The sequence below is a fragment of the Crocodylus porosus genome, unplaced genomic scaffold, assembly GCF_001723895.1.
Source record: "Crocodylus porosus isolate Cpor-Errol unplaced genomic scaffold, CroPor_comp1, whole genome shotgun sequence".
NCBI lineage: Eukaryota > Metazoa > Chordata > Crocodylia > Crocodylidae > Crocodylus > Crocodylus porosus.
In genome coordinates, this window is record NW_017728886.1 from 11233304 (window position 1) to 11260445 (window position 27142).

Consider the following 27142-nt stretch of genomic DNA (forward strand, 5'->3'; position numbering starts at 1 on the left):
TACAATGTAAAGGTAGACATATCTTGACCTCTTTAGAAGCATGGACTAGCACTCTGAGGTGATACTTGGTTGGAAGCGTTACTGATCTCAGCCACTTGTGCATGAACCAGAGTGAAATCTGGCAAGTTGGGTGAGGAAGCTGCACAAGGCCATGTGATCTACTAACATTACGTACATGCTTATCGTTTTATCTAGTTGATTTTAAAACTGTTTTGACAACTGTTCATTTGAAGCTCAAGGTGGGTATGCTGCTGCTGTTCAGGAGTCTAAAAGTAATCCTATAAATTATTTTTCTGGGTAATCAAGGCTAGCTTTTCTCTGTTGATCTCTAGTCCTAGGGTACCAAAGAGTATAGGATGGGACAACCACCACCTGTATTCCTTGTGTATTTAGTTGTGGTGCCAATACTGCAAGACACTTTATGAGAGCTCCTGAGACTACTGGTATACCAAAGGGAAGGACTCTAGAGCAGCGTTGTGGCATTCCTGTGAGGAACCTTCAGAATTCCCTGGGGACTAGATGCATCAAAATATGGAAACATGTATTTTGGGGGCCACGAGCTGCAAACTACTTCTGAGGTTTCAGGATAGAGGAAAGGGTTGCTATTTTGAATTGGACTCTAAAATGAGTATGTTGGGTTCCCTCAAAATATAGAAAAAGCTGTCCTTTTTGTGGAAATTTAGGAAGCAGAGGGATCTAGAAAGCCTTCTCTGTGTTTGGAAGAGAGCAAAAACTGGATCTGGTGACTCTTGAGATAAGAGACCTACCCCCATGGAAAGAATAGTGAATGTTGATAGGGAACAAAGAGACAAATCAGGTTTCCAACCTTAATGACTTCTAGGACTTAGCAATCAATGTGATATAGTCCATCCTTGCTAAAAATAAAATTAGTGCTCACCAAATGGGACAAGGAAAAGGTACATATCCTTTGAGTGGGATTGTAGGCAGGTCTCAAGTTGGGCATTTCTAGACAGGACACTGATGGTGAGTCAGGCTTTCTGTTTAACTCTTCCTGATTCTAACAGTGTTTGATCCTGAAGATACCGAGTGCAGAGATGGCATAAGGCAGCAATGCTAACCAAGGGGGTGCAACACTCTGCCAAGGGTCCTGTGGCACCGGTGTTGCTGCAGCAGTTAGATGGAACTGTGCCATGTACCTCTCACTCCAGCCTACATTCATTGTCATCATCTGCAATCCCTTGATTTGAGTATGATTTCTACCATGGTTCACTGATGGGTCTTGAGATGATTTAACAGTCCAATCCTTGAGCCACAGACCCAGCTGCAGAAGTTGCAGGTCTTTCCATGGGAGAGTAGACAGCAGGCTGGGATTCCTCTCCTTTTCCTTCCTCTGCTATAAGGGCATGGTACTTTATTTAAAAATGGGCTGTCCCTTAGCTGAGGTTGCAGTGCCATCGGAGTTGGCCAGCCAGCTGCTCCCAAATTTTGATGTCGGCATCTGTTTTCTTGAGATATGCCTTCAATGTGTCTTTGTAGCATTTCGCTATGCCACAAGATCTCCGGCCATTACTAAGCTGGGAGCAGCATACTTATTTTGGGAGTTGAGAGTCAGGCAGCCGCCACACACGATGAGAAGCGAAGGGCCAGTGAAGTTGGAGCTTGAGGATCACTGACTCAATGCTGGTACCGCTGGTTTCAGCAAGGATATTGGCATTTGTGTGGTGATTTTCCCATTTGATGCAGGTGATCTTCCCATTTAGATGCAGAGACATCATTGGTGATACCGCTCCAGGCTCTTGTGATGACAGCAGTAGGTCATCCATGTTTCACATCTGTAAAGGGGAGTGGGGATGATGACTGCATTGTACACCTGGATCCTGGTGTCTTTCTGGAGATTGTGATGAATAAAAGACACACCAAAGCAACTTCCTAAAGGAGGCACTTGCACACTGGATCCTGTGCTGGACCTCCTCCTCAACATTCACTCTTTGAGAGAGGTAGTTATTGAAGTAGGGGAAGTGTTCAAGTACCTCCAAGGGTCTTTCCCTTGATAGTAATGGGGGGGGGGGGTCACATTCATGGCCTGGAGTCAGCTGACAGAGAACTTTAGTCTTCCCAATGTTAAGAGAACGGGCCAAAGTTCAACAGGCTTCTATTGATTAGGATCCAGCATGGCCTAGCAATTTTCTTCAGAGTACACACTGATGACTGTGCCATCCATCAGCATACTGAAGGTCAAGGATGGCTGTTTTGAGTACTTAGGTTTTCAAAAGAAAATGACCCAGATTGAGGAGCCATTTGAATGTCAATATCCATTCCAGAAGGAAGGCAGTCCTTAATGACAACCAAGATGACTGTCAAAAAAAATGGAGAACAGAGTTGGGAGAACAACACATTCTTGCTTGACCCCAGTTTGGATGACAAATGGATCTGTCTCTGATCCACTGCATAGAATGGCCACTGTCATCTGGTCATAGAGAAGCTTCAGAACCTTGATGTACTTTTCAGCACATCCAAATCTGACCAGTACTTTCCACAAGGCTTCACAATTGATGGAATCAAAGACCATGGTAACATCCATGAAGGCATATACAGGTCCTGATATTGTTTCCAATACTGTTCATAGATCCAGGAGGCAAAAAAGATCATGTCAATTGTCCAATGGGATGGTCTGAAACCACACTGAGATTCTGGCAGGACATCCTCAGCAAGAGGTAGAAGACAGTTCAGCAAGATGCAAGTGAGGATTTTCGCTGCTGTGGAAAGGAGGGCAATACCTTGATAGTTCCCACACACAGACTCCTTTTTTGAAGATAGTTACAATATTGGCATTCCTCAGGTCCTCAGGGATCTCTTTGTTGTTTCAAATTCAGAGAACACATTCATGGCGTTTCAGTACCAGTTCTTCACCAGCAGCCTCGTAGACTTCAGCAGATATGTCATCCAGTCCAGTAGCCTTGTTGTTCTTGATGGCGCACCAGACTTCTTCCAGGATAGGAGGGTTATCAAAGGATCCCCTTTTCAGGTTGTTGGGGGATGGACTCAATGGTGGTATTAGCCACCTTCTATTCATCTGATCAGGAGTGCCTCCAAGTGCTTTCCATCTAGCTTAGATAGATTCACTGTTGCTGAGGAGTGCTAAGTCATTTCTGCCTTGTGCGGGGGAGAGGGGGCTGAACCTGATGATCTTGTTAAGTCCCTTCCAGCCCTTACAATCTAGGAAATCCTGTGATTTCAGAAACGCAGGGTCACTGAAAATTGGGCCATATATGGCTTTAGTTACCTGGAAAAAACTATGCACGTCATCTTTGTCAGCACAGAACTAGAGCTCCTTGGCTTTATCTTGCCAATGACTTTTGATTTCCCAGATTGTCCTTTGAGCTTTGGCTTTGAGCTGATACGTCTCCTTCTGCTGAGATGAAATGTCATTTTGCCAAGCAGAATGAGCCCTTCTCTTCCGGTTGAGGAGGGCCTGGGTTCTCAGTGTTGCTCTCATCAAACCAGTCTTGGTGTCAATGGGTGGCATAGCCATATGGATGGTGATTTTAAACCCCTTACAGAATTCCTCAATATTGCTACTATGCCTGCATTAGGGTTATCTGATAACTCTAAAACAGGGAGGAGCACCTGCCACCGCCTTTCACAGTCTGATACTACATGGCCTTTCCCAGAAACAGAGGCACATGGTATGAGACAACTGGCAAGACTGAGTACTCCTTTTCCCTTTAGGTTTATCAGATAACCCTGACGAGGGCAGGAGCACACAGGTGTGCTACAATCCATCCCAATCTGGATGTGCACAAGGTCCTCAGGGCAGCTCTACCCATCTTTGGTGCTGGCAGCACCCAAACTGAGAACCACTGAAGCATGCTAAGCCAGCAATACAGGGTATTATATTCACCCCTTTTCAATCATCCAGGACCTCACCCAACCTCCCTGAGAGTTCTTAAACAGGATACTCGATGACTCTGAAACTACCTCAGGCAATTCCTTCAGTACACTAGGAAGTACCCCATCTGGGCCTCCCAACCTGAAAGCATCTAGCTTCTGTAAGTAACACCTAACCTGTTCTGCCACCACTCTAGGCTTTTTGTCTCCTTCCTTATCTTTCTTGCCAGTTCTGCTCATCATCTGGTAGCTGACCTTATTTGTGAAGAATTAAGCAAAAAAGGCATTAAATACTTGAAACCTTCTCTGTATTATACATAACTTGATTGTCTTCTGCGTTCCGTAAGCAACTTAAGTTTCCTCGGTCTTCCACTTCTTTTTGACATGCTTGAACATTCCCCTTTTATTGCTTTATGTCCCTTGTCAGTTGAATCTAAAACCATGCCTTGGCCTTCCTGATTTTCTCCCTGTACATGTGTGTGATACTCTTATACTCTTCTCTAGAAGTATGACCAAGTTTCCACTGTTTCTAGGAGTCCTTTTTGAGTCTCCCTGTGGAGATCTGTCTAGCCAGACTGGTCTCCTGTCGCACTTCCTAGTCTTCCATCTCAGCAGGATAGCTTGCTCCTATGCTTTTAATACAGCATCCTTAAAGTACAGTCAGCTTTCTTGGATTTCTCTTCCCCTTGGATTAGTATGTTGCTGCAGGGTGGAAGTTTCATATCATGCTCCCTCAGTACCTGATTCAGGCTGTGGTATCTCTGTGGAACACAGCAATAAGATTTCTTACACCTTGTCTTAAGAAAGGTTTCTGTAGATGAAGTACCTCTTACTTGAGGAAAAATATTCCTTTCACTGTGAGGACTTAGATTTGCGTGACGCACCAGAATCTAGAGTCGCACAGCTAGAATTTGTCTAGGAAGTTTAGTTATGCCCAAATATGAAGTCAGCCACAGAGCAGTCTAACAACATTTCAGTATATAAACAAACTTACTTTTTATAATAGTATTAGAAACTGAATGTTAGAGACTAAGCATATATGGACAACAAAAATCAGCAAGCAAGTACAGTATTTAAAACAGGAATGTCTAACCCCAAAATCAACCCAACACTAGTACTGCAAAAAAATATATAATTTTGAAATTTTTACAGTGAAAACTACGATATAGGGAATGACAATGAAAAGAGCAGAGTCAACTGTAACATTCTACACGGTACATTGAAATCAACTGGAGACCTTTATTTAAAAAAAAGCCCTGGATCTGGAAAGAGTTTATATTTAAGAGTTCCTCAAGATGCATGAAAATAAGTCCTTCACGACTTCATAACACATTTATTATAGCTTAGGATGTTGTTATCAAATTAAAAAAAAAAAAAAAATAGAGCTTGTAAAGGAAGACTGATCTTGAAGTATGCAATAAAAAGGATCCCAACTACTGTCAAGGCCTGTCTGAATATAGGTTCTTTTCAGTTTACCACCCACAGGATCATTATTTCAAGTGGAATCCCTGTCCCCAAGAAAAGCACAAGCACCAACAGCAAATAGACAAACTCTCTAAATCTCCTGCTTTCATTACACCACTTTAGCAAGAGTTAGGTTGTGTGTAGGATCAAGAATTTCTTTTCCAGAAACAATTGTAGGTTTCCTTAGCAGACTTCAGTAAATAAGTGTTCTTACCCCTCCATGTTTCAATTTTGTGTTCTTCCAATTCATAGATCTGAACCTGCAGATAAATGAAATTTTAACACACTTAAAACATTTTTTCTGTTTTGCCCATAAGAATTTGGGGTTTAACAGAAATGATTCAGATCAGGATAGCACTTTATACTGCACTGCAGGTAGACAATAGCATAAAGTAAAGAATTTTGGTTGGTGATAATTCCTGAGACAGAATAGCCCAGTCAAGAACAGAACTTACTTTATGGCACTAATACATGGGAGTGGAAAACATTTTTTCACAACCATTTAAAGGTAGATAAAATACACCATAATCACTCGGTATATTATCGAAAGAAAGACACAAACCAAGTAAGTACTTTAGAAAACCTTTAAAGGTGATCTTTAAGTAACAGCAATAGACACACTGTCTATATTAGCTCACTGAAAACTTCTAAAAATGCAGTAAGAATTCTTTTCCTAAAGTAGTTGTACTCAAGAAAAATATCTGTGAATGAGTTGGATGTATGCAACTTACGGTATTAAACACAATAAAATAGCTGATTTTTATTGCCCCTGAAAGCATATATAACCACAATGATTTTAAAAAGTTCAAAGTGCAAATCAAACAGTGAAGTGACTCTACCTTCATAAAACTGACGTAATTCAGAGTTTTTTAAAATATTCCATTTATAATAGCATTAAGCTACTATGCAATAAAAAACAATTCAACAAGAGGCATGTTCTTTAATACTTATTAGTCAAATAGTAACTTACTACATGAATACTCCCACTGAAATTCATGGCATTCCTTGCAAATACACCCAAATAATCAGAAGTGAAGGTTTCAAAATCTAGTTTTACAGGATGTTACCTATTTTACTGGCATTTCAATGAAAACTACCACTGAAACACAACTTTAGTTTTGGTGGAACATGACACCACAATGGTAAAACAGAGACCTCTTACTCTTTACACAGGCCAGTCCCAGCCCATGAACAGGCTGTAATAGCCTTCTATGCTCACATTTTTTCATCTTTATTCAGTTAGCTCTCTTCCTCTGCAATGAACCCCATCCTAACGCCTGTCTGTAAGACTATTTGTGAAATGATGTACTGTATAATATGAATAAAGGTTTGGCCCTCATAATACTATTTAAAAGGTTAAGTGTACCTGAAGGCTAAGAATGAGTATTACAATATGGAATCACTGTATGGAAAATTTCTCAGCATGTAGTAATTCATTAACTGCCTCTTCTATTATAATGCATCAAGAAAAAATCTAGTGGTCAGTTACTTAATACGGTGGCAGCAGTTTGTATGTTTCTAACTGCTCATGAGTGATAAATAAAATGCCTCAGATGAGCTTACAATTTCTCACAAGAAGCTTTTAGAACAAGTTAAAAATGCTGGCGTCAATTTTAAAGAAATCAGTGGCATAGGGAATTGGAACTTGACAGCAACAAAAAAAATAACTTGCCTGCATGAATGTGTACATATGTATACGTACATGTGTAAGTGAAGGGGAAATTTTAAAACTAGTATTAACCAGGATGTTAAAATACTGCTTGCAGTCAAAAGGAATGCCCAGAACTGACCATTTCAGGTACAGTGGCCAACTTAACAAACTAGATACTACTTAAAAGAATGGATCTGACCCACTTACGACATTTACAGGATAACACTACTGTATAAGCTATATTTGATAAATGAAAAACTCACTTACTGAGTCCTTCAGTGTACATGGTCCTTTTAGCATATTCTCCAAGCTCTGCAAAATAGTCATGAGCTGAAGAGAATTCCTGCGTATTGGCAAGTGAATGGATTTCACCATTAAGATTTTTTAAAGAAATTTTTCATTTCTTAAAATTTTGTAAAGTTTTAAACTACTGTTTAGTCTCAAGTGAGGGAAAAATCAACTCAACGTTATTTATACATGAAGCCAATTACATGCAAATCATATATTTTGAAATAAAATGAGCAATTAAAAAATTGGACCATGACTAAATACTTTTTCTTGAGTATTTTTTTTTTTGCTACAGCTAGTTTCATATGGAGTCAGTCTGTGTGTTAGCCAGAACTTTCACTCCAAAAACTAGGTAGTAATAATAGTATCAGAATAGGGCCCAGAGTTCAAAATCAAGACCTCACTGTGTTATGCACCACAGAAACGCAATAAAATATTTCTCTAGCAAACAAAGCTTCAGAAGACTTTGCAAATATTATGCAATCCTCAATGCTTTTCATTTCAATTTATTTATATTACCACTGTCAATAACACTATGGCTTGATGGGGCAACTCACCATTGGAGACTTATAGTATCTATGTAGGATGTTAATGAAATCTGTAATTGTTAACATTCCTGTAAAAATAAAAAATAAAAAGTTTTTTTAAATACCTTTGATACAACTTTAAGATGCCTTTGCTACTTACATATACGTTATATATTTTAATAGTTACTATCAAATTTACAAGTTTTTTGCAATTTAATACACAATTACAAAAACAGATGTCTTTTAAATCATCCCCAATACTAAATTCAACCTTCTACATCAGATAAGAAGAGAAAGAACGATGTTGGTACAAATCTGAATCAAACCATCAAAACCTTTTGAAGCTAGCTAGCTCTTAACGTCTGAATTTCTGTTAGTTCAACCCAAACAAAACCCAGAACTAAGACAGACCCCATCTTTTGGGGGAGGTGAGCGAGTGAAAGGGGGTAGAAGGTTTTTAAAACCCAGCTATGAAGTTTGAGAAGCCCCTAATAATTTTGTTTAATCAAACACACACTTAAGGAGAATATAAGTAGCCAGCCTCACAGATATTGAGAGATTTGGGGCCATTCACTCTAATCTCTTAAACCACAGATCAATAATATCTCAGCAAGCAAATCTATAACTTCTGCTTGAAATAATGTTTTTCAGATACATTATACCCCCTCCTTAGCCCGAAACCCTGGGAACCAAGAAGTGAGGGTCTGAGCTCTACCTCACCCCTTTCCCAAGTCTGGCAAGCACACTGCAAACTTTAATCTGTATTACAGGCTATTGGAAATTTACTGAACTCTTGTTTAGGAGAGGGGAAAACAGAAAACTGAAGATGCCTCCACAGTCATGCACCCCCCAGGGTCCCCGCGAAGCCTTGGTGCAAACACTCCCCCCTTCTTGAGGATTCCCAAAGCACAGGTGTAAGCACACCACCTGCCCTGCCCCCCAGCCCACTTCAAGGCATGCTGGGCTATTTGCTCACTATCAGAGCCACAGCACTTCCCACAATTGTGAACTGATTTCCAGTCACATCTGAGAACCATTCAACTGTGACATGCATCTGCACCCTGCATCCCACCCACAACAACGTGAACCAGTTTTCCTTTCGTAACATTTTGGAACGGTTCAATTATTATGTGAATCTACACCCTATGTCTTCTAAGATTCCACAACGGTTCTGTGTTTAATGCTTTTTCCTTTGCAATCCACACAGAACATACCTAGAACATAAAAATGTAAAAAGTCTCATACCAGCTATAAAAGTCTGCAGAAAATAGGTAGTCTGGGCCCAACAAGCATTTTGCCAGACAGGTTAAAGCAGGGGGATACAATCCCAGGCACACACGCCAGTGTGGCATTTTGTTTGGTACGTACACCTCAGGGCAGATGGTGGGAAGCGGCTGGGGCTGTCCCGCCAAACAAGGATTGAGCCGCTCACAGTTCCCATGCCACCCACCCTTGGCACCAACATCTTACAAATTGAGATTTTGGGTGTTTTTGGCACTCTGCCCAAAAATGTTGCCCCCCTACCCCCCCGGTGTCAGAGAGACCTGGAGCATGTACATGTATCTATTGGGAAGGGGTAACAGTGGAAGTTGAGACAGGTGGCAAAGGTAGCTATTCTGGGTGTAGGTTTTCATCGTTTCATAGTTGGTAGGGCTGGAAGGGACCTGAGCAGACCATCAAGTCCGACCCCCTGCCATGGCAGGAAAAAGCACTGGGGTCATACGACCCCAGCAAGGTGTTTGTCTAGCCTCCTCTTACAGACCCCCAGGGTAGGAGCCAGCACCACTTCGGTTGGAAGTTGGTTCCAGATCCTAGCTGCCCTGATGGTGAAGTAGCGCCTCCTGATGTCTAGTCTGAGACATCAGACTAGACATGGTTGGCTGATCTGTAAACACACTCTTCAACATGGAAGCATTACTTACATGATAAGGCAGCATGTTGCCAGGTCAGGGCCCTGCCATACATTCAAAATTAAAGCTGGACAGAAACCAGCTATAGAGTTGTTACCCATTTCCAAGCACTAACTTTGTACCTGGATGGCTCTTTTTATAACTAGATGGACATTTTTAGGGTGTGATAATTACGTTGCTCATGTGGCTGGTCTATTGCACAATTTCCAGTTAATTGCGTAATATAGGTAATGTCTAGCAGGGGTCTTAGTTAAGAATGAAGAGCATCTTAAAACAGGACTCCTTCAAAAAGAGGAGTAATGACTTTGCTCTATTTGTACTGGGAAATACTTACATGAAAATGGACAAAAGTTGGTTTTTTTTAAAGCCAATTCTTTTGCAAGGAATATGCATGTTCATAATAGAAGTGAAAAGGACTTCAAAGAGATGCTCCAAAAACTATCAAGATTTTTAGGGAAACGTTTTCAGGATGAAGAAGTTAAGTGAAATCTCTCACTCGAGGCTAGCTGTCCAACTCCTTAAGGGTCTTTTGAGGTTTCATGCAATGTCCTCCAATTCCCAAACTCTTGGCCAAGGCAAAAGAAATATGGGTGGCAAGGTATAACTTTCTTAAAACTGCATCTCACACTGGCAGGTCTTCCCCAGCATTATCGGCCCCCCAAAGCATTATAAAGATTCTTGTGTTCAGTACCATAGCAAAGTGGGGGCCAACAGGGTGATTACCCCAGGCACCAAAGTGAAGGGACACCAACAGGTGCTGCCCAGCCTGGGCAGGGTGCAGCATGGGTTGGAGCCACAAGTGGCTCACTTGGGGTGGGGGAGGGGGGTGCACAGGGGAGGGCAGCTCCTACTGCTGTGTGCACTCTCAAGCAAGCATGGGAGGACATGTGCCCCCAGTTCTGTGCGCAGGGTGAGGACAGGCTGCCGCTGCGGGCTTGCCCTAGGCACCAAACTTCCTTCCTACACTACCGCTCACGTCAGATCCATCAAATCATAACAGTACAACGTTTTGCAATTATACTTCTTTCTGGCTTCCCAGCTCTTGCTTCCAAGCTCCTCTTCAACCACGTCTAGAACGCTGAACTTAAATAGAGTGGAAATTTTTGTAATAACCCCATTTCAGGAACTGTTGCTAAGTTTTGGAAGATTCACAATGAAGTAATGTAATCTGGCAACACTACATGTAGACTGGGCGATGAAAAAAACCCCCCTAAACATTATCAGATGCATCTTCAGGATACAGAGCATAATGAAGTTTGGTCCTCCACCACCACCCTAACCGCTCAACAGCACATGAACTGCCTACTGAAAAACGATTCTTACCTACAAAACTCTGCTTTTTACTCTCCCACAGTGGAGCTGCTCGAACACCATTTGCCACTAAGGCAAAGAATGCCTTCTTTACCTGCAAGAAAGAAGAGCAATTAAATATATCCTTGTTACTATTAAGTCAGAAAATGAGAGATAAACTGAGCTATTTACACAGAGGCACTGGAGGGAGACGGCAGGGGTTAGTTACTGTCCATGGATATTTTTAAAATTATTTTTAAATTGGTTAAAAAGCAGTGATAAGAACCAAAACCTCTTACTTCTTTTGTGTGAGTTACTTATATGACAGCCACTGATGCACACGATTCGGCAAGCTAAAGTATGCCCACTTTAACCTCAATTTTGTCTCTTTTGTTAGTTTTATATAGCAATTAAGGTTACATGCATTTAATTTTTGTGTCTTCTTTGAAGAACTATGTACAATAGGAGCACCTGACTGAAGTTTAAAGAATGTACTATATTTCAAAAGAATATATTGGGTCACCTGAAAATAAAAAATTATTTGGTTCAATGCTCACAGTAGCAACATTTATATGAGAAAAAGGCAGAAGTGAAACAGAGGTCTCCTTTCCATTCCTACTGCTGGTATTTTTTAAATTCTATATAATAATTACACAAATTACTGGTTTAAAACAATAACCTATCTTAACCCAATTAAGATATCTAACAGGCTGGCCAGTTTTGCTGCCAGAAAATGAGTACATATTTCACAGCCTTCAAGTCTGTCAGAATAATTTTCTTTTCTCAGTTTTAGACTTTGGTTGTAATTGCTAGCTCTTTCATTAAAAAGTTCCAAGAAACCTGTGCACACTGTGACCAGCTGGCACAGGTAATCAGTTTAACTTTAGAAAAGTACTCAATAAGGGAAACTGATAGTTAGTGTTCATGAAAGATGTCCATCTGATAAGGGAAAAAAGCAAATGAAGCCCTTTCAAGCTTTTCCCCCGGGCATGGGAGAGAATGCTACCACATTCCTAATCATTTGCCCTGTACATTAGTTGGTCTAACCTAATAAAAGAGATCAGATTTACCCAAAGAACCCTGTCACCCTATACATGCCACTTAAAGGGAAACCAAACAGAAAACAGCAGTCCAAATCTGGACAATCTAGAATGTGATTATCATATCTGATGTTTCTATTCTTCAACTCAAAGTTGAGGGACTCCCAACTACAAAAACACTCCATAATGCAGAGGCTCACAACCTATGAGAATTGATGTTACTGGTCGCCAGGAACAGAGGTCAGAGCCTGTTACCAGCAGAGGATGGAGCTTATAACCCAGATGCTGTTGAAGCTGGCTGTTGGATTTTCAGTCCCTCTCAAGCAAGGGTAAACTCAGATGCTGCAGAGCAGCAGAGGGGGGCACTGTAAAATGGAAGTGACACAGCACAGCTCTGAGAGACCAAACTCCTGTCAGACTGGACCTCTTTGGCCAGATCAGACCTGTTCATGGGCCGGGACTGGCCTATGGGCCATGGGTTGCCAACCCCTGTTCAGGAACATGAGAAGAAAGCAGGGTATATCTACACCTTTATAAACTAACTAAATCAGAGACATATCATAGAATCATAGAAAATTAGGGATAGAAGGGACCTCAAGAAGTCATCTAGTCCATCTTCCTGCTCAAGGCAGAACCATCCCCAACAAGATCATCCCAGCCAAGGCTTTGTCTAGCAGGGCCTTAAAAATCTCCAAGGATGGATAGTCCACAACCTCTCTGGGTAACCTGTTGCATTGTTTTACTACCCTCCTAGTAAGAAAGTTTTTCCTAATATCTAATCTAAACTTCCCTTGCTGCAACTTGAGGCCATTGCTCCTTGTTCTATCATCTGCTGCCACTGAGAACAGAGCTCCATCCTCTTTTGAACCCCTTGCAGGTAGTTCAAGGCTATCAAATCCCTCTCAGTCTTCTGTTCTGCAGACTAAATAAACCCAGCTCCCTCAGTCTCTCCTCATAAATATAAGCCTCTCAATATAGTACAAGCTTTCGAAAGTAAAGGGCTTACTTAATCAGATGCTGCGAAGGAGCTGCAGGAAGCAGAGCTGCTGAACAGAATGCAGTGATGAGCACACAAGGGGTAGAGAACGGATGAGGGAAAAGGAGGGGCACCACAGAGAGAGAGGGAAGGTGAGTACGCACAAGAAAAATAAAGTTAACCTATGCGGGGTGGGTGGCACCGAATTTAAAAAGCTAGTCCAGATAAACAGATAAGAATTGGTCTCAGTTTAGACTATACTTAATGCAATTCAGTGTGTGGACGATTTCTTGGTCCATGATTTCCCATTCAACTATGTTATTACAGTTTTGTTGTCTAAGAACAGGCACTCTGGGGTCTGCAATGCAATGTCCAGAGGGGTTCAAGTGTCCTGTCACAGGCTTGTCTGCCTTTTTGTCCAGAGCAAGCACTAGTGCAATGACCTGAGAATAGGAGTTTGGTAGTCTGTTGTGGAGAGATGCCATTTAAGAGTGGCTGGCTGCCTATAATCCAGGACAGTTTTGTCTCCCATGACTACCTTGAAATGGTTACCATGACTATCATTTTCCAGGAGGGGTTTGGGGTCATCAATCTGTCTGAGGTGTTCAAGTTGGGGGCTGTAAGTGACAATCAAAGGGATTCTGCTGTCTTTGTCTCGCAGCTGGTGTCATAGTAGGTTGGTGCAGAGAGTCTGAGTCTGCTGATTTGAGTGGCTATAGTTTTAGGATTGTATTATAATTTTAGGAATCTTCTGCTCCAGATCTTTAAGGACTGCATCCTGGTCAGTGGGATCAGAGCAAATATGGTTATAATGCAGAACTTGACTGCAGACAACAGACCTAGTGACGTGCTTAGGATAAGAGCTGCTAGCATGCAAGTAGCTGAAATGGTCAGTGGTAGCAAGCTTTCACGGTGGTGTCCAAGAAATGGATTTGCTGGGAGGAATATTCCAGGGTCAGCTTGATGGAGGGGTGGAAGTTGTTAAAGTCCTGGTAGAATTTCTCTAGAGATTCCTTCCCATGCACCCACAAAATGAAGATGTCATTAGTGTACCTTAGGTCTTTTTCTTTTCATGTGTCACCAGGTTCAAATTTGGGTCCAGAAACAGGCACATGCTGTCATTCAATCTGTAGCCTTAGCAAGGTCCTTGTTGGTACACAGTTCCCCTATATGTGGGCAGACCAGTAGGTATTTTGCAGTCTGGAAGTTTCCTCCCTATTTGCACGTGGTGTTTGTGTTAGAGTATTCCTGAAGCTGCATGTTAACTGTTGAACATCTCCTGCAGGGAGAAGTTCAACAGTTTGATAATTTATCCCAACTCCCTCCTGGGTCATATCTAATCATGAGTGCCACATTTCTATTTGTGTGGTTGTTGGTATTTCATCTAGTGGCTGCATCATAGCGAGGAAACTCTTCTGTGAGTTCAGTCTACTTGGAGTCGCAATGCGGCCAATGCAGTGGGTGACTCTTTGATTTGCCAGGTGCTTTCTATTGCTCTCCTGAAGTCTGCTGGGGCAATTCTGGCAAGTAGATGGAGACATCTGTTGGCTTAAGGCATCCAGTAATACACCCCACCTGCAACTTGTGAGAGGGCAGCTGTAGAGGAAGCAAGCTGCCATAAATATATTGGCAGAGTAGGGGCCATACATGTGCCTATGGCAGTGCCTTTCATCTGTAGGTATAGGGAGTTCCCAAATCTGAAACAGTTGCAAGCGAGGACAAAACAGGAATATGTGATGGGGACAGAATCAGGGTCCTCATCAAGGAGAATGTTCTCTTTGGCTTGTAATCCATCCTCAGGGGGGATGGAAGTTAAAGTGTTGAAGTTCAGGTGTTCCAGGCTTCCACAGCATGTTAAACATTTGCAGCTTTTACTTGAAGTAAAATAGTTACTAGGCCCTCCACATCAATATACTACAGTTTAAATAAGAGTTTATGGCTCTGCCATATATTTCATGAAGATTGTGTCTAACAGTGTTGCAGCTGCTTATGTTCAGCCTTCTGGTATTGCTTCTGGCACTGGAACGGCCATGGATGGAGTTTTTGGCTACTTTGACTCAAATCTTATTTCTGCATGTTAGGAGAGTGCTAGCTATTTGAAAGATACCACAGATTTCTTAAAGAAACAAGCTTCCATTTATAAGCTTTCAGATAACATCACATTTGCTACCATGGATGCGGGCTGCCCACTGTGGGCTTGGGGCTCTCCGCTTTGCTGCCTTTGACCCGGAACAACAAGATGCTTTGAAGGTCTAGCAGAAGGTTAGGGCAATAGCTATACTGAAGCCAGGAAATGTTCACTTCCTTCTAGATAGCTAGCATTTAATACCACTTCTGTGCTGTGCTTTTAAACAGATGAGAGCAGTTAATTCTGCACAGGATCATGCCCGTGGTGAAACTAAGAGCCAAGAACTTTGTTACAAGTGCATCTGTTACCACTAATATAAAAAATGGCTTCTAATAAGGGAAGACTGGCAGTATGATTCTTGACTTAAGAGCATATGATTCAATCTGGCACACTGTTCTGCTGGTCAAGGTGGCAAAGAGTTTACTTTGCTGAGTTGTTATAGCAATGAATTGACATTTCACAACAAGCCAGTTCTGTATGATGCTAGGCCATACGCTAAGCACAGAGAATCAAGGTAAATGTATTCCCCCAGAGGTCTAGTCTTTTCTCAGTTTTTTCACCATATTTATAAGTGATGCATCTGCTACAATCAAATGCACGCAAGAACAGACAAGATCTGCATTGCATCTAGAGACAGATTTCAAAATGCAACTGTTTAAGACTTGGTTTTCCACATGTTTCCCTTGGGGACTTGAAAACAGCTCTTTCCTTATCTCCACCGTGGTTGAATATGCTACACATCTACTGAAGCAAGTCCTCTTCTCTTAACTCCGTCACGGTAAGAGGACCCATGGAGGACACCTTGAAAGCATACTTTAAGAACGGTGGCATCAACCTTACAAACTGCAAAGTGCTGGCTGGTAACGGGTCTCAATGGCGCTGCATCATACATCAAGCTACAGTTCACTTCAAAGAGAACAGTCTTGCTTAGGAAGCCAAGAAATGGCAGAGGAGGAAGGAAAGCGTACAACATCCTGGCCAACAGCTGTGCCTCTCCAAGGCACCACCTGTCATATCTGTGGAAAAACTTGCAGAGCACAGACCGGACTCTTCAGCCATCTTAAAACTCACCAATAACACCTCCCCCCACAGCATACATCATCCTCATATTGAGGGATAGCCAAAGAAGATTACATCTACTGAAGGGCTGTGCATCTCTCATGCTGGTTTACCAAGAGCGCTACCTCTACTGTGATTCTGAGGCAACTGAATGTCACAAAGCATGGGTGAAGAGCAAAAGGCTCCTTTATTTAATATTTCAAAATTGTCTCCATCTTTCTCATACTGCTTGCACATTTCACAGATTGTAAGGGCTGGAAGGGACCTTGCAAGATCATCAGGTCCACCCCCACCCCACACGAGGAAGGAAAGACAACAGGGGTCAGGTGACCCCAGCAAGGTGACTGTCCAGTCTCCTCTTGAAGATTTCCAGGGTAGGTGACTGCACCACCTCTGGAGGGAGCTTATTCCACTGTCTGGGCAATCTGACTGTGAAGAAGTTTTTCCTAATGTCAAGCCTGAAATGGTCTTCCATGAGTCTGTGGCCATCACTCCAGGTTTTTCCCAAGGGTGCATGGATGAACAGTTGTTCACCTTGATGTACTCCCCTGATGTACTAGTAAGCTGCTATCAAGTCCCCTCTCAGCCTTCTCTTTTTTAGGCTGAAGAGTCCCAAGTCCCTCAGCCCTTCCTTATGTAGCTTGCCATGTTAAGTCTCTGATCATACGAGTGGTTTCTCTGGACCCTCTCAAGCTTTTCCACATACTTGTTGAAGTGCAGCACCCAGAACTGGATGCAGTACTCCAGCTGTGGTCTCACCAGTGCCAAGTAAAGAGGAAGAATCACTTCCATAGTTTTGCTTGAGATGCATTGGTTGATCCGTGCCAGAGTACTGTTTGCTCTACTGGCTGCAGCATCACACTAATGGCTCATATTCACGCAATGGTTGATTACTACCTCTAGGTCCCTTTTACTCATCGTACTAGTCAGTACATGCCACTGAGCCGTGTTTGTTTAAGGACATAGGGCAGACAAGGTTCTTTGGGTAAATCCAATACTTTTAAAATTCTTTCCAACTATTTGAGTTGGTCTAACAAAAGGCATCTGATTCATCCAAAGAATCTTGTTTGCCTAGAACCTTTCCGTATCACTCCTGTTGCAGAACCCCTTCCTTACCCCTATCTCCACGGGCTGCACGAGCTGCCGCGGAGTCAGGTAGCCTGGCCCACTGGTGCCAGTGTGCCACCTGTCCGTCTCCGCCATTACCACCAGTCTCTCTGCAGAGCCCCTGACGACCTATTGTGGGATCCCAGGACTTCACAGAACAGGGTGAAAACCGCTGCTCTGGACCAGGCAGCTCCCACAGGAACACTTTCCTGTTACAAATCTGAAGATTCTGAAGGGAAGGACTTGTTCCCTTTGCTAAACCATCAGCAGCTGCTTTGTCTATGCTTTCCAAAAATCTTAACAAATTATTATTACCCAATACCCAGGTTGGGTCTGGGGTGGACCAGTGCTGGACTCAGCTGCTGTTTCCCCAACACCCTGGCCATGACTCAGTGAAGCCTCCTGGCTTGGCAAACTGGAGCTGACGGCTTCAGAGGCTGGAGGCTGCTGACTTGCTCTAGACTGAGGAAGGCAAGGTCCCACTGTAGCGGAGGTTCTGGAAGTCCAATGGAATGTCCCTATTTTCTCAGAAAGCTATGGAAATATGCTGGGGGATGGCAAGGGCTTTGGAAAAGACACTCACATCCTGTACCAGACCTCTAACTCTGGCTTTTGGTCACCAAGGGGAGTGTCTCAGTGGGCTGCTCAACTGTCTTGGTCTGGACTTTGGCACAACAGTGGATGGATGCCTGGTTTTACTAGGACCTGCTTCTAGACGCTTAAGGGAGGATGATATAAGAAGAGCTGCTCTTCAAACCAAATTATTTTTTCCCTTCTCCCCTCCAGGTTTGCAGTTTTGAAAATAGGTTTGAAACCACCAGAAGACAGAAGATATTTAAGTAATTTTAAATCAGTTTAAAATCCTGTGAAAACTGCTATAAACAAGACTTAGAATCTATGACTCCTGATAAATGTTACACATAACTAGTTAATCATGTCTTCAGTAGTGATCTGGCCACAAACCACATCAGTTAATGGCAGGATAAAACACATATTTGTTGTAATAACTTTGTGGCCGGTTCTTACCGTACCTTTAACTAGAAATGGCCAGGGCCCAGCCTCTGGAGCACATGGGAGCCTATCAAGACTTGTGTGCTCCAGAGGCTGGGAGGCCCTTCATGGATCTCTGACGTAGGAGCACACTATACACTCCTACAGGTGAGACCCCTGAGCAGCTGATGGGGACTCTGAGCCAAGAGAGCACATGCAATGGGTGCCATCCTCCAGCTGGAAGCCCAATCATCTGACCGGGCTCCCAGCTGCAGCGGTGTACCACGCATGTGTGGCATGGCAGAAAGCATGATTGTTGGGATCCTGCATCAGATCCCATCGCACCTTAACTTTAAATGTCTGCTGGAGACCTGCTGTGCATACTACCTAGAAATGGAGAAGCCTGAAGCGTTCTACCCCAGGATCTAGTTTACCCCCAGTTGTCACAGACACGGACAATAACTCATTTAAAAATAAGTAGAGGAGATTGTAAATGCAACAAATTTGCCCACTGGATAGATACAACACAGACAGCAGGAAAGCAAGATTCCTTACACTGTTCCAGTTGGTTTTGCATTCTCATAAATCATAGTATAGCAAAAGGTGTGTTATCTGGCAGGGGGGAATGTGGAGTGCCAGTTAATCAAAACTGCCGGTTATCTGAGAGGCATCTATTCGGGCCACCACCCCTCCTGCTGCATCCGGTGCGTTAGTGTGCCAGGGGACTGGGAGGGGTCCCAAACAGAAATGATGAGGAGCAAGGAGGGAATTTTAATTAAAAGTTTACTATTCCCATATCAATGTGTGCCGGGAAACAGGGAGCGGGAGCGCCACACAGGCTGCTTTGCCCCGGGCCAGGGGACTTGGTGAAATCCGAAGTGCCATGGCACAACTTCCCGTTTCGCTCGGCATGCTGGTTAATAGAGCATGCCGGTTAGTAACTTGGCGGATAACACAGCTTTTACTGTACCTCTAAAGAAACGATTATAGGCATCATTTCATGCCAATCAGAGAAGCTTTTGATATGCCTAGTCTTGTTTATATAGCACCAGTCATCATAATGATTTTGCATGTACTCCTACACATATTGAGCATATCCCAAAGTTTAGCCTTAAGCTCACCATGAACCAAAAAAAGACTGAAATGTTAGTAAAGTGCAGATGCAAATTCATGGCTTAGATTATGACAATCACTCATAGCCCATAGTAAAAGGCAGCCCAGGACTGCCTCTGCGAGCTCCCTACAGAGATCACGTATCTGCCACTACACCACTTTATGGTGGTGGCTGGGCCATATGTAGGGGTAGAAGCATATTCCTATCCAATACTGCCATTTACTCAGAACCAAGGTGTAATTCTCTACAACCCTTATTAAGAAGTCTAGCAAAGAGCAGAAATGCATGAGGAGCACCCATCTTGAAGGCCATGCTAAATCTGACTTTATGCAAGTGTACATATCAAAGCTTCAGAAACTAGACTGTATGCTATGCTAAGGCAATGGTTCTAACACAAAACATAATTATGGACTCCACCAGAGTGGGAAGATGCATGAAAACAGCAACAAGAAAATGTACATTGTAACGGTAACATCTCCCTGTGACACCAACTCTGCTGGAGAAGAGCAAAACTGACTGCTAGATAAGGAACAGAGCAAAACTGACTACTAGATAAGAAGTACTTTGTTGATATTCAAATCATTCGTATTACATAGGTTACATGAACTTCTCTCAGTTTTCCTTTACAATAATTTAGAAATAGTTCTCCTTGGCAGAGATAGTGAGTCTACAATCGAGATTCAGGTAGAGAAAGAGTCATTTAGGGTAGCTGTAATCAAATTTTAGAGCTGTTAAAAGATTCATTACTGTATCTCTACAATGCTTATAGTGGGAAGCTGGAAGAGAGGAAAGATTTGTTGCCAGTCCCTCTAGATTTTATAGGATATACTCTATGTTTCTGAGACCTCACTGTTATTTCTACCTCCACGTTTTGATCTCAGTCATGCTTCCAACTTGGCACAGAAGTCAAGGTGCACCCACCCAGGTGGGGAAACCAAAGAAAAAAGTACCTTAATTTTAGATTTTGAGATTGGGTAAAAAGAAAAAAATACTCTTAGGACTAGGCATTATGGGACAGTCTTTAAGTACATGACCAAAGTCACCCCTGCAGCAGAGCAACCTTGGCTCATTCAGTGCACAGGCTGGACTGTAGCCTGGGGATGAATCTAGACTGCAGAGTGGAGACTTTTCTGCTGTACTCCTCCCCTTCATCATGTTGCATTAGATGGAAACTGCATAGTGCAGCAGTTCTGAGCCAGGGGCACATGTACTCCTAGGGGGCAGGTGAAGCCTCACCTGGGGTACGTGAGATATATTTCTTCATACATTGCCTAACACAGGTTGAAGAGCCTAAAAAACCGTCTTGAAAATTTGAAACTGCCGTAAAATGCGCATGCACATGGGATTACACTTAGTTTGACATAAAAATTAATTTCCTATTGAAAGGGGGTACGTCAAGCCTCACTCTGAGACCAAGGGGTACATAGACTGAAAAAGGTTCAGAACCACTGGCACGGTAAATGAGGAAGGTGATTATAGGAAGAGAAAGGATGGCCTCATAATAAGGGCTGTTGAAAGTTGCCCTGGAGAACTAGACTCTATCCCTATGTCTACAGGCTTTCAGTGTGATGCTTGGCACTTAAATCAAAGAGTTCACAACTGGACACAGTGTTCTTGTTTTTGACACCAATTTTAATCACCTGGGGCCTAACTTGCAGAAGTGGCAAGTGCTCACACCTACGGCTGAGATCAACTGGAGCTGTGCTTTGAATCCAAGAGCTATAAAAATGCGAAGTAAACTTGGGAAGAGAAAACAGAAATTATCCGGCCCTTCACTTCAACTTTAGCACCCAACATTAAACTGACATTTAACAATTTTGGCCTTACTTTCGCTTCGTTTCAGCTCCTCAATTTAAGATATCACCAAATCCAACAGGAGTGTTGGGAAGACAGCTTCATTAATGCTTTTGAAGTATCCCAGCACTACTGTGAGAGAACCATAGAAACACCCACAAGGTAATTAGGAAATTTACAGTCAGTTCAGGATTTGGACAAAGATACTTTGGGACCACACTCTCATTATTTCTACTGAATCATTCTTTATTTTAAAGGGCAGTTTTGTAGAACACCAGTATGTGACCACACTGTTATGATGCATCTGTACAAGGGGAAAAAGAATTAAGACCTCATCGGGTGACCTTAACTCTGACATTTTCGAACTTGTGAATGAGGATATTGTGAAGTTAAGCACTCTTGTTTATACAGTATACTGTACATATCTTGCCCTTGAGACAGTGGGAATTCTTTACTCCACAGAAACTAAAAAGCTATCAAAGGCCCCAAAGTTTCTCCAAGTCTCTGCTGCTGTCATCTTGGAAATCCTGGCAAACGTCAGATGCAGGAGAGTAGAAAATTCATTTAACAGTTGTATATACAAGCCATATGACAGTCAGAGTTTGGGAGGTACTAGCTATTATACGACTTGCTAGTCACAAAGGTTTACTGAACCACATATAGTCATATGGAGCTGGGAGATTTCACAACTCAAAGTGCCTGGTGGGCCTCTAATTTTGTAAACCACTCATGCTCCATGGTATTGCGAACGGAGGCGTGCGTGAGTGGCCGACAGAACCACATATTCCCCATCACAGAACACCCAGGTAAACTCTCCCCTTCCTGTTCCTACTGCCAGACATTGCTTCTGCTAAAAATCTTCCTGGAAAACATTATGGCCTTAAGTGCCTCTCGTGTTGGGAGAGCTTTAGGAACAAAACTTCAGTACAGTAGACCCCCAATTTACGACAGTCCAACTTACGTTTCTTGCGTTTACGCAATTTTTTTATTAGGGTCTGCAAAATGCCCCTCGAGAAGCATGTCATTCATGTATATATGTGAATGCCCGTGAAATTCACATATATACGCAAACACCCCACAAGACTGCAGCCGGAATCAAACGGAGCTGTGCCTCCACTGCAGTAGCGGCATCTCAAGATGCATAGGTGAGACACTAGATGCGCCTCCTAAAGGCAATTCTGCCAAGACAAGGGGGAAAAAAAGCTATGACTAAAGTATGTCCGGGGTACACAACCCCTCACTATTCTATTATTTCCTATGGGGAAAGTTGTCCCGAGTTACGCAAAATCGACTTGCATGAAATTCCCCCAGAATGCAATACTCGTGTAAATCGGAGGTCTACTGTAGTATCATCTCATAGTTTGCCGCTGAGAATCTCAGTTGTTTTTGTTTACATGTCTCTACACTAAATCCATCCTAGATATCTAGGTATATTTATACTTGCTGACTGTTGGCCTTTTTGTATTTAGGTGTTTTTTTCCCAATGTTTAAAAGGAGTCGTCTGAAGTGAGACTTACCATTTAATGCATTACATCAAAATATCTACAGTTGTCCAGTGCTATTAGCAACACTATTCATACCACCAAATCAGAAATCTAACTCAAACCCATCTTGACTGATTGTTGTCATTTCTAACCAGTAGGTGGAGACAGGATATCAAAGCTACAGAAACTACTCAAAAACATTCTTCCAAGGGAACCTCCACTCAAACTGCAAAACACTAAACTTATTATAGTTACTGTGATGTAACTCAGATTTCTCTCTTCCTTACCTAGTATCCAACATTATAGTTCCATTGATTGTTCCCAAATTACATTGGCATAAGCAAAATAACTGTCAGCCTTCATGTCTCCTACTTAAGTTTACTGAACTAGTAAGTCTTATGCACAAGGTATTAGTATATTTGGAAGCATCACATGTTCCTGTGATTTGTGGCAGAGGCACCACTTTCTCTTAGTAATCCAGAGAAATAATAAATGGAAGTCAGAGGAATATTAATTTTCTTTGGGAACAAATCCAGCAAAAAATATCAAGCACTTGAAAATCCCACTGACTTCAAACAGGAGTCTTGAGGCATTATATGCCTCACAAGACTGGAACTTAGACTAGCAATAATAAAAGTTTTCAGCAACACTCTTCAGTTTTAATCCAACCAAATATACCAAATGTGGTCTGAAAACTGCTTTATCATTCTCTCACACTGCAGTTTTACACTGTCTGCCTCATTAGGCAAGTTACTTTTCCCTAGCAAAATTAGCATCACTGTCAACCTCTTACTGTGGCCCAACAACAAGCTGCAGACAGAACAGATAAACTTATGATCACAAAGTTGTGCATGTAGAAGATGCATAGTATTTGATGGCTTAAAGACCTCATGAAAAAGTTACCGTTAGCAGATTCTATGCAAAATCTAAAATACGTATTCCTATTTCCGAAATTCCCTAGCTGAATTACAAAACAGATGTTGAAAAGCAGACCAAACTCTGGGAAGCCCCGCTCCCTGCCCAAAAAAAACCCAACCGTCCTAAATTTTACTCCAGAGTGAACTTGAGAAAATACGCTATTTGCGGAGCATTTTCTGAAGGTTAATCAAACTCAGTCTGATGACATTATGAGGGAAGAAATTCCCAAACCAAGAAGCAAACATCCTACCCACTATTTTGACTTCTATGTTAAACATGGCAATTATGATTTCTTAAACAAATGCTTTACCCAGCATGCTAAAATGCACATGAGAATGAGGATTATACTTTCCTTCTCATCAAGCATACTGTGCCATTTTCATAAATAAATGCAGTTAGGGCCTATACCCCTAAAAGCACAGTTAAAGCAGATTATCTGAAGTTCACTGGAACAAAGAGAACTTGTTTTAACAAATGGATCCAAGCATCAATTTTAAACTCTGAATGGTAATTCTACCTTTTACTAGATGACAGAAACAAAAAATGCAAAATAAAAGCTTTCTAAGAGCAACTATACCAGGGGTGGCCAAAGTCTGGCCCGCAGGCCAGATTGGACCCATGGCAGACTCCATTTCCCAGCAGTCCCTGCCCACATCACTGCAGCTGGTTTCCATGGAGGTCCCAGGAGTGGCAGGGCCATGACAGCATGGGGCCAGGGTTTCTGTGGAGACTGGCCCCAGCAGTGCTGGGAGGGTGTGCAGCTGCTCCGGGGCTGGGATCTTGCGGCGGTGGCAGGGCAGCCAGGAGCTTCGGCAGAGCTGTGATCTGCTTCCCGCATGCCCCGCTGGCCCTGACGCAGCTCCCTGCTCAGCCACACATGCCCTGCCAGCACTACTGGGGCTGGTCTCCGTGGAAACCCTGGCCCTGCGCCATCGCAGCACTGCCGCTACTGGGGTCTCTGTGGAAACTGGCCGCAGAGATGTGGACAGAGATTGCTGGGAAATGGAGTTTGGCCACCGGCCGGATATACCATTTTGCCTGCCCCTGAACTAAACTCATACAAAGAAATCAATAAGCCAACCCTGCAAATTCATTCTGATTTAGGATTCAGGAATTTGCTGGATTATGAAAATCCTGATCTGTCTAGTCACTCTAAGGCAAGAATCACAACACTGAATTTCTGTACAACAGCCACTCTCCTATATAATCACAAAAGATTAATAAATATTTTGATAACTGGCATTTCTTTGCTTGTCCCTCTGAGAAAGGCCATAAAAAGGACCTAGTCCATTTTGAGGCAATAGCTAAAAGCCTTCAAGTGACATACATATAAAGCTGCATCCTGCGCAAATGGAAAAAACGTTACATTCAGAAAACTTTATTGTTAACACTTCAAAAATATATTGCTGCTATTTGCTCCCAACTGACAGCATTATGGAAAACGTTGAATACTACATGAAGTCTGTGCACAAAAGTTAAAAGACAACTGGTCAGAATGAAAACAAACTGAAAGTGGAGTACTCACTTGTAACGTAGTGTCGAAAACAACAAGTTTGGAGCTTGTTGGAACAATGTCGTAACACTTGTGTGACTTCATGAATCGCACATAAATGTCACTTTCAGATTCTTCAAGTGCTGCGAGAGAAAAGGGACAACACATTTTTAACAGTTATTCTTCCAAAAGATATGAGAAATACACACATTAACTTATTCAGGCAACATTTAGTAGACGAACAGCAAAAGCCATATCCTGAAAAAATTTGTTCAGACTGGGAGACATGGTCTAAGACTCTGATCTCAATTTTTCCTGTTTTCAATCATCTTGCCATTCACACTACTTATTCCAAATGTAAAATATATACTCTGATCTTCTTTAGTGGAAATGGATTTTGCCAGAGATAATAGTTAAAATACCAATTTTTGCCAACAACATTCACAGTTTGTAGGCTCTACATAAACAAAGAGTCTGTTTATACCTACATGTAAATTATAGCTTGAGACCTAACTGATGGACTGATTTATTCTGGAAAAATTCTACCACTGGGCACTAACAGATGTGGTGAAAAATAAACCCAAAACACACTTTACTGGAAGAAGCAGCGCAATACTTTGACCTGGCTCTGCAGCATTTGTATAGATCAGGTGATTAAGTGGGCCTTCTTGGTGTTTTTATCTAAAGTCAGCTGAATCAGCTATTTCAGGGGTTTTCAACTTGGGATGGCCTCAGGGGGTACTCAGCACTCCCATCCATCAGCTGTGGGTGCCCCCCCCACCAACTGGCTGCCGGGGGTCCCCCCCACCAACTGGCTGCCAGGGGACTCCTGGCTTCTCAACCGGCTGCTGGGGGTACACTGACCTAAAAAGGTTGAAACCCCCTGAGCTATTAGATAAAAGCACCAAAAAAGACCCACTAAAGTACCTGATCCATACAGATGCTGAGCAAGCTGGGTCCAGCTAATACAATACCTCTTCTGGGCATGCGCTGTGCCTAGTGCAGGAATGCACAGAATTTAATGAAAAGTGCCTTTTTTTATATATATATGTTTGTAAGCAACCACTAAGTCTATCCAAACTATTTTTCAATTAGGATGGTAATTTTGTGTTATCTCATGTTTCCTGGGTACACATTTCTCTGAAAAACTAGCAGACATGTTTGATAAATATCAAAGAGTGAAGTAATAGTTACATAGGTGGATCCAGGATTTAATAAAGGGGGATGTGGCACCCTGCCCTTTAGACCTTGGGGAGGGTTGGGGGAGGGCGGTGTTGGGTGCAAGGCAGGGCAAAAGCCTCTAGGTCAGCCACAGACCCTGGGGTGCCAGGCAAGGAGCAGGTGCACAAAGATGACCTGACTGCTGCCACTGTACCCAGCTTTCCTGGCCATGGGGGAGAGCCCAGAGCTGTTCCTACTCTATTCCAGATGGAGACTGCAAAAATCAGCTGCATAGGGTGATGGACTTGGCTGGGGATTATGGCAGCAGTGAGTGGGCTCCTCCTTCCAGCACCTATAGGCTCTTTGCCCATGCTATTCTCACAGGTGTTGCTCTGTTGGCTGGGATCAGGCACTGGAAAGAAGAACCTGTGTGCCCACCAGTACCATTCCTGCCTGAGCCTGGCACCCACAGAGCTGGTCCCTGAAGCCTGTGGGTCGAGTATGGTAGGACCAGCTCTGGAGCTGCCCACTATGCTTGCACCAGCTGGGAACAGCAGTGGTTGGGAGGTGTAACAGCATCATTGCATACCCACCCAGATCCACCCCTCATCATCCTTAAAGGGCTCCCAATAATGCTAAGATGCTCATACAACTTAGCAGTATTTTAAACATTTGGCCTGGCACAGACTTAAAATTTTATTATAAATGGTTCAAATGTTAGAAAGAACAGACAAAGGCAAAACTCTTCCCTCCCAGCCCCAGTGTTAAAATGACCTGCTGACCTTTCCTTTGAACAGGTCTGATATCCCTGTGCTCTAGAGCAGTGGTCTCCAAACTTCTTTGATCGCGCACCCCTATCTATATAAATAGAAGTTCTAATATTTTCTTCCTGCACCCCAC

At 42.7% G+C, this 27142-nt stretch overlaps 1 protein-coding gene across 3 annotated transcripts in view; it reads right to left on the reverse strand.

The window, feature by feature from the left end:
• The window catches only part of PRKAG2 (protein kinase AMP-activated non-catalytic subunit gamma 2), a 328707-nt gene that overhangs the window by 24151 nt on the left and 277414 nt on the right, over positions 1–27142 (reverse strand). For all 3 annotated transcript variants that reach the window (XM_019530337.1, XM_019530343.1, XM_019530349.1), the window contains 4 exons: positions 25115–25224; positions 11013–11094; positions 7810–7868; positions 5528–5573 (listed from right to left, as the gene is read on the reverse strand). In XM_019530337.1, the coding sequence (XP_019385882.1) occupies positions 5528–5573; positions 7810–7868; positions 11013–11094; positions 25115–25224 (297 nt within the window). The remainder of the gene's footprint in view (positions 1–5527; positions 5574–7809; positions 7869–11012; positions 11095–25114; positions 25225–27142) is intronic.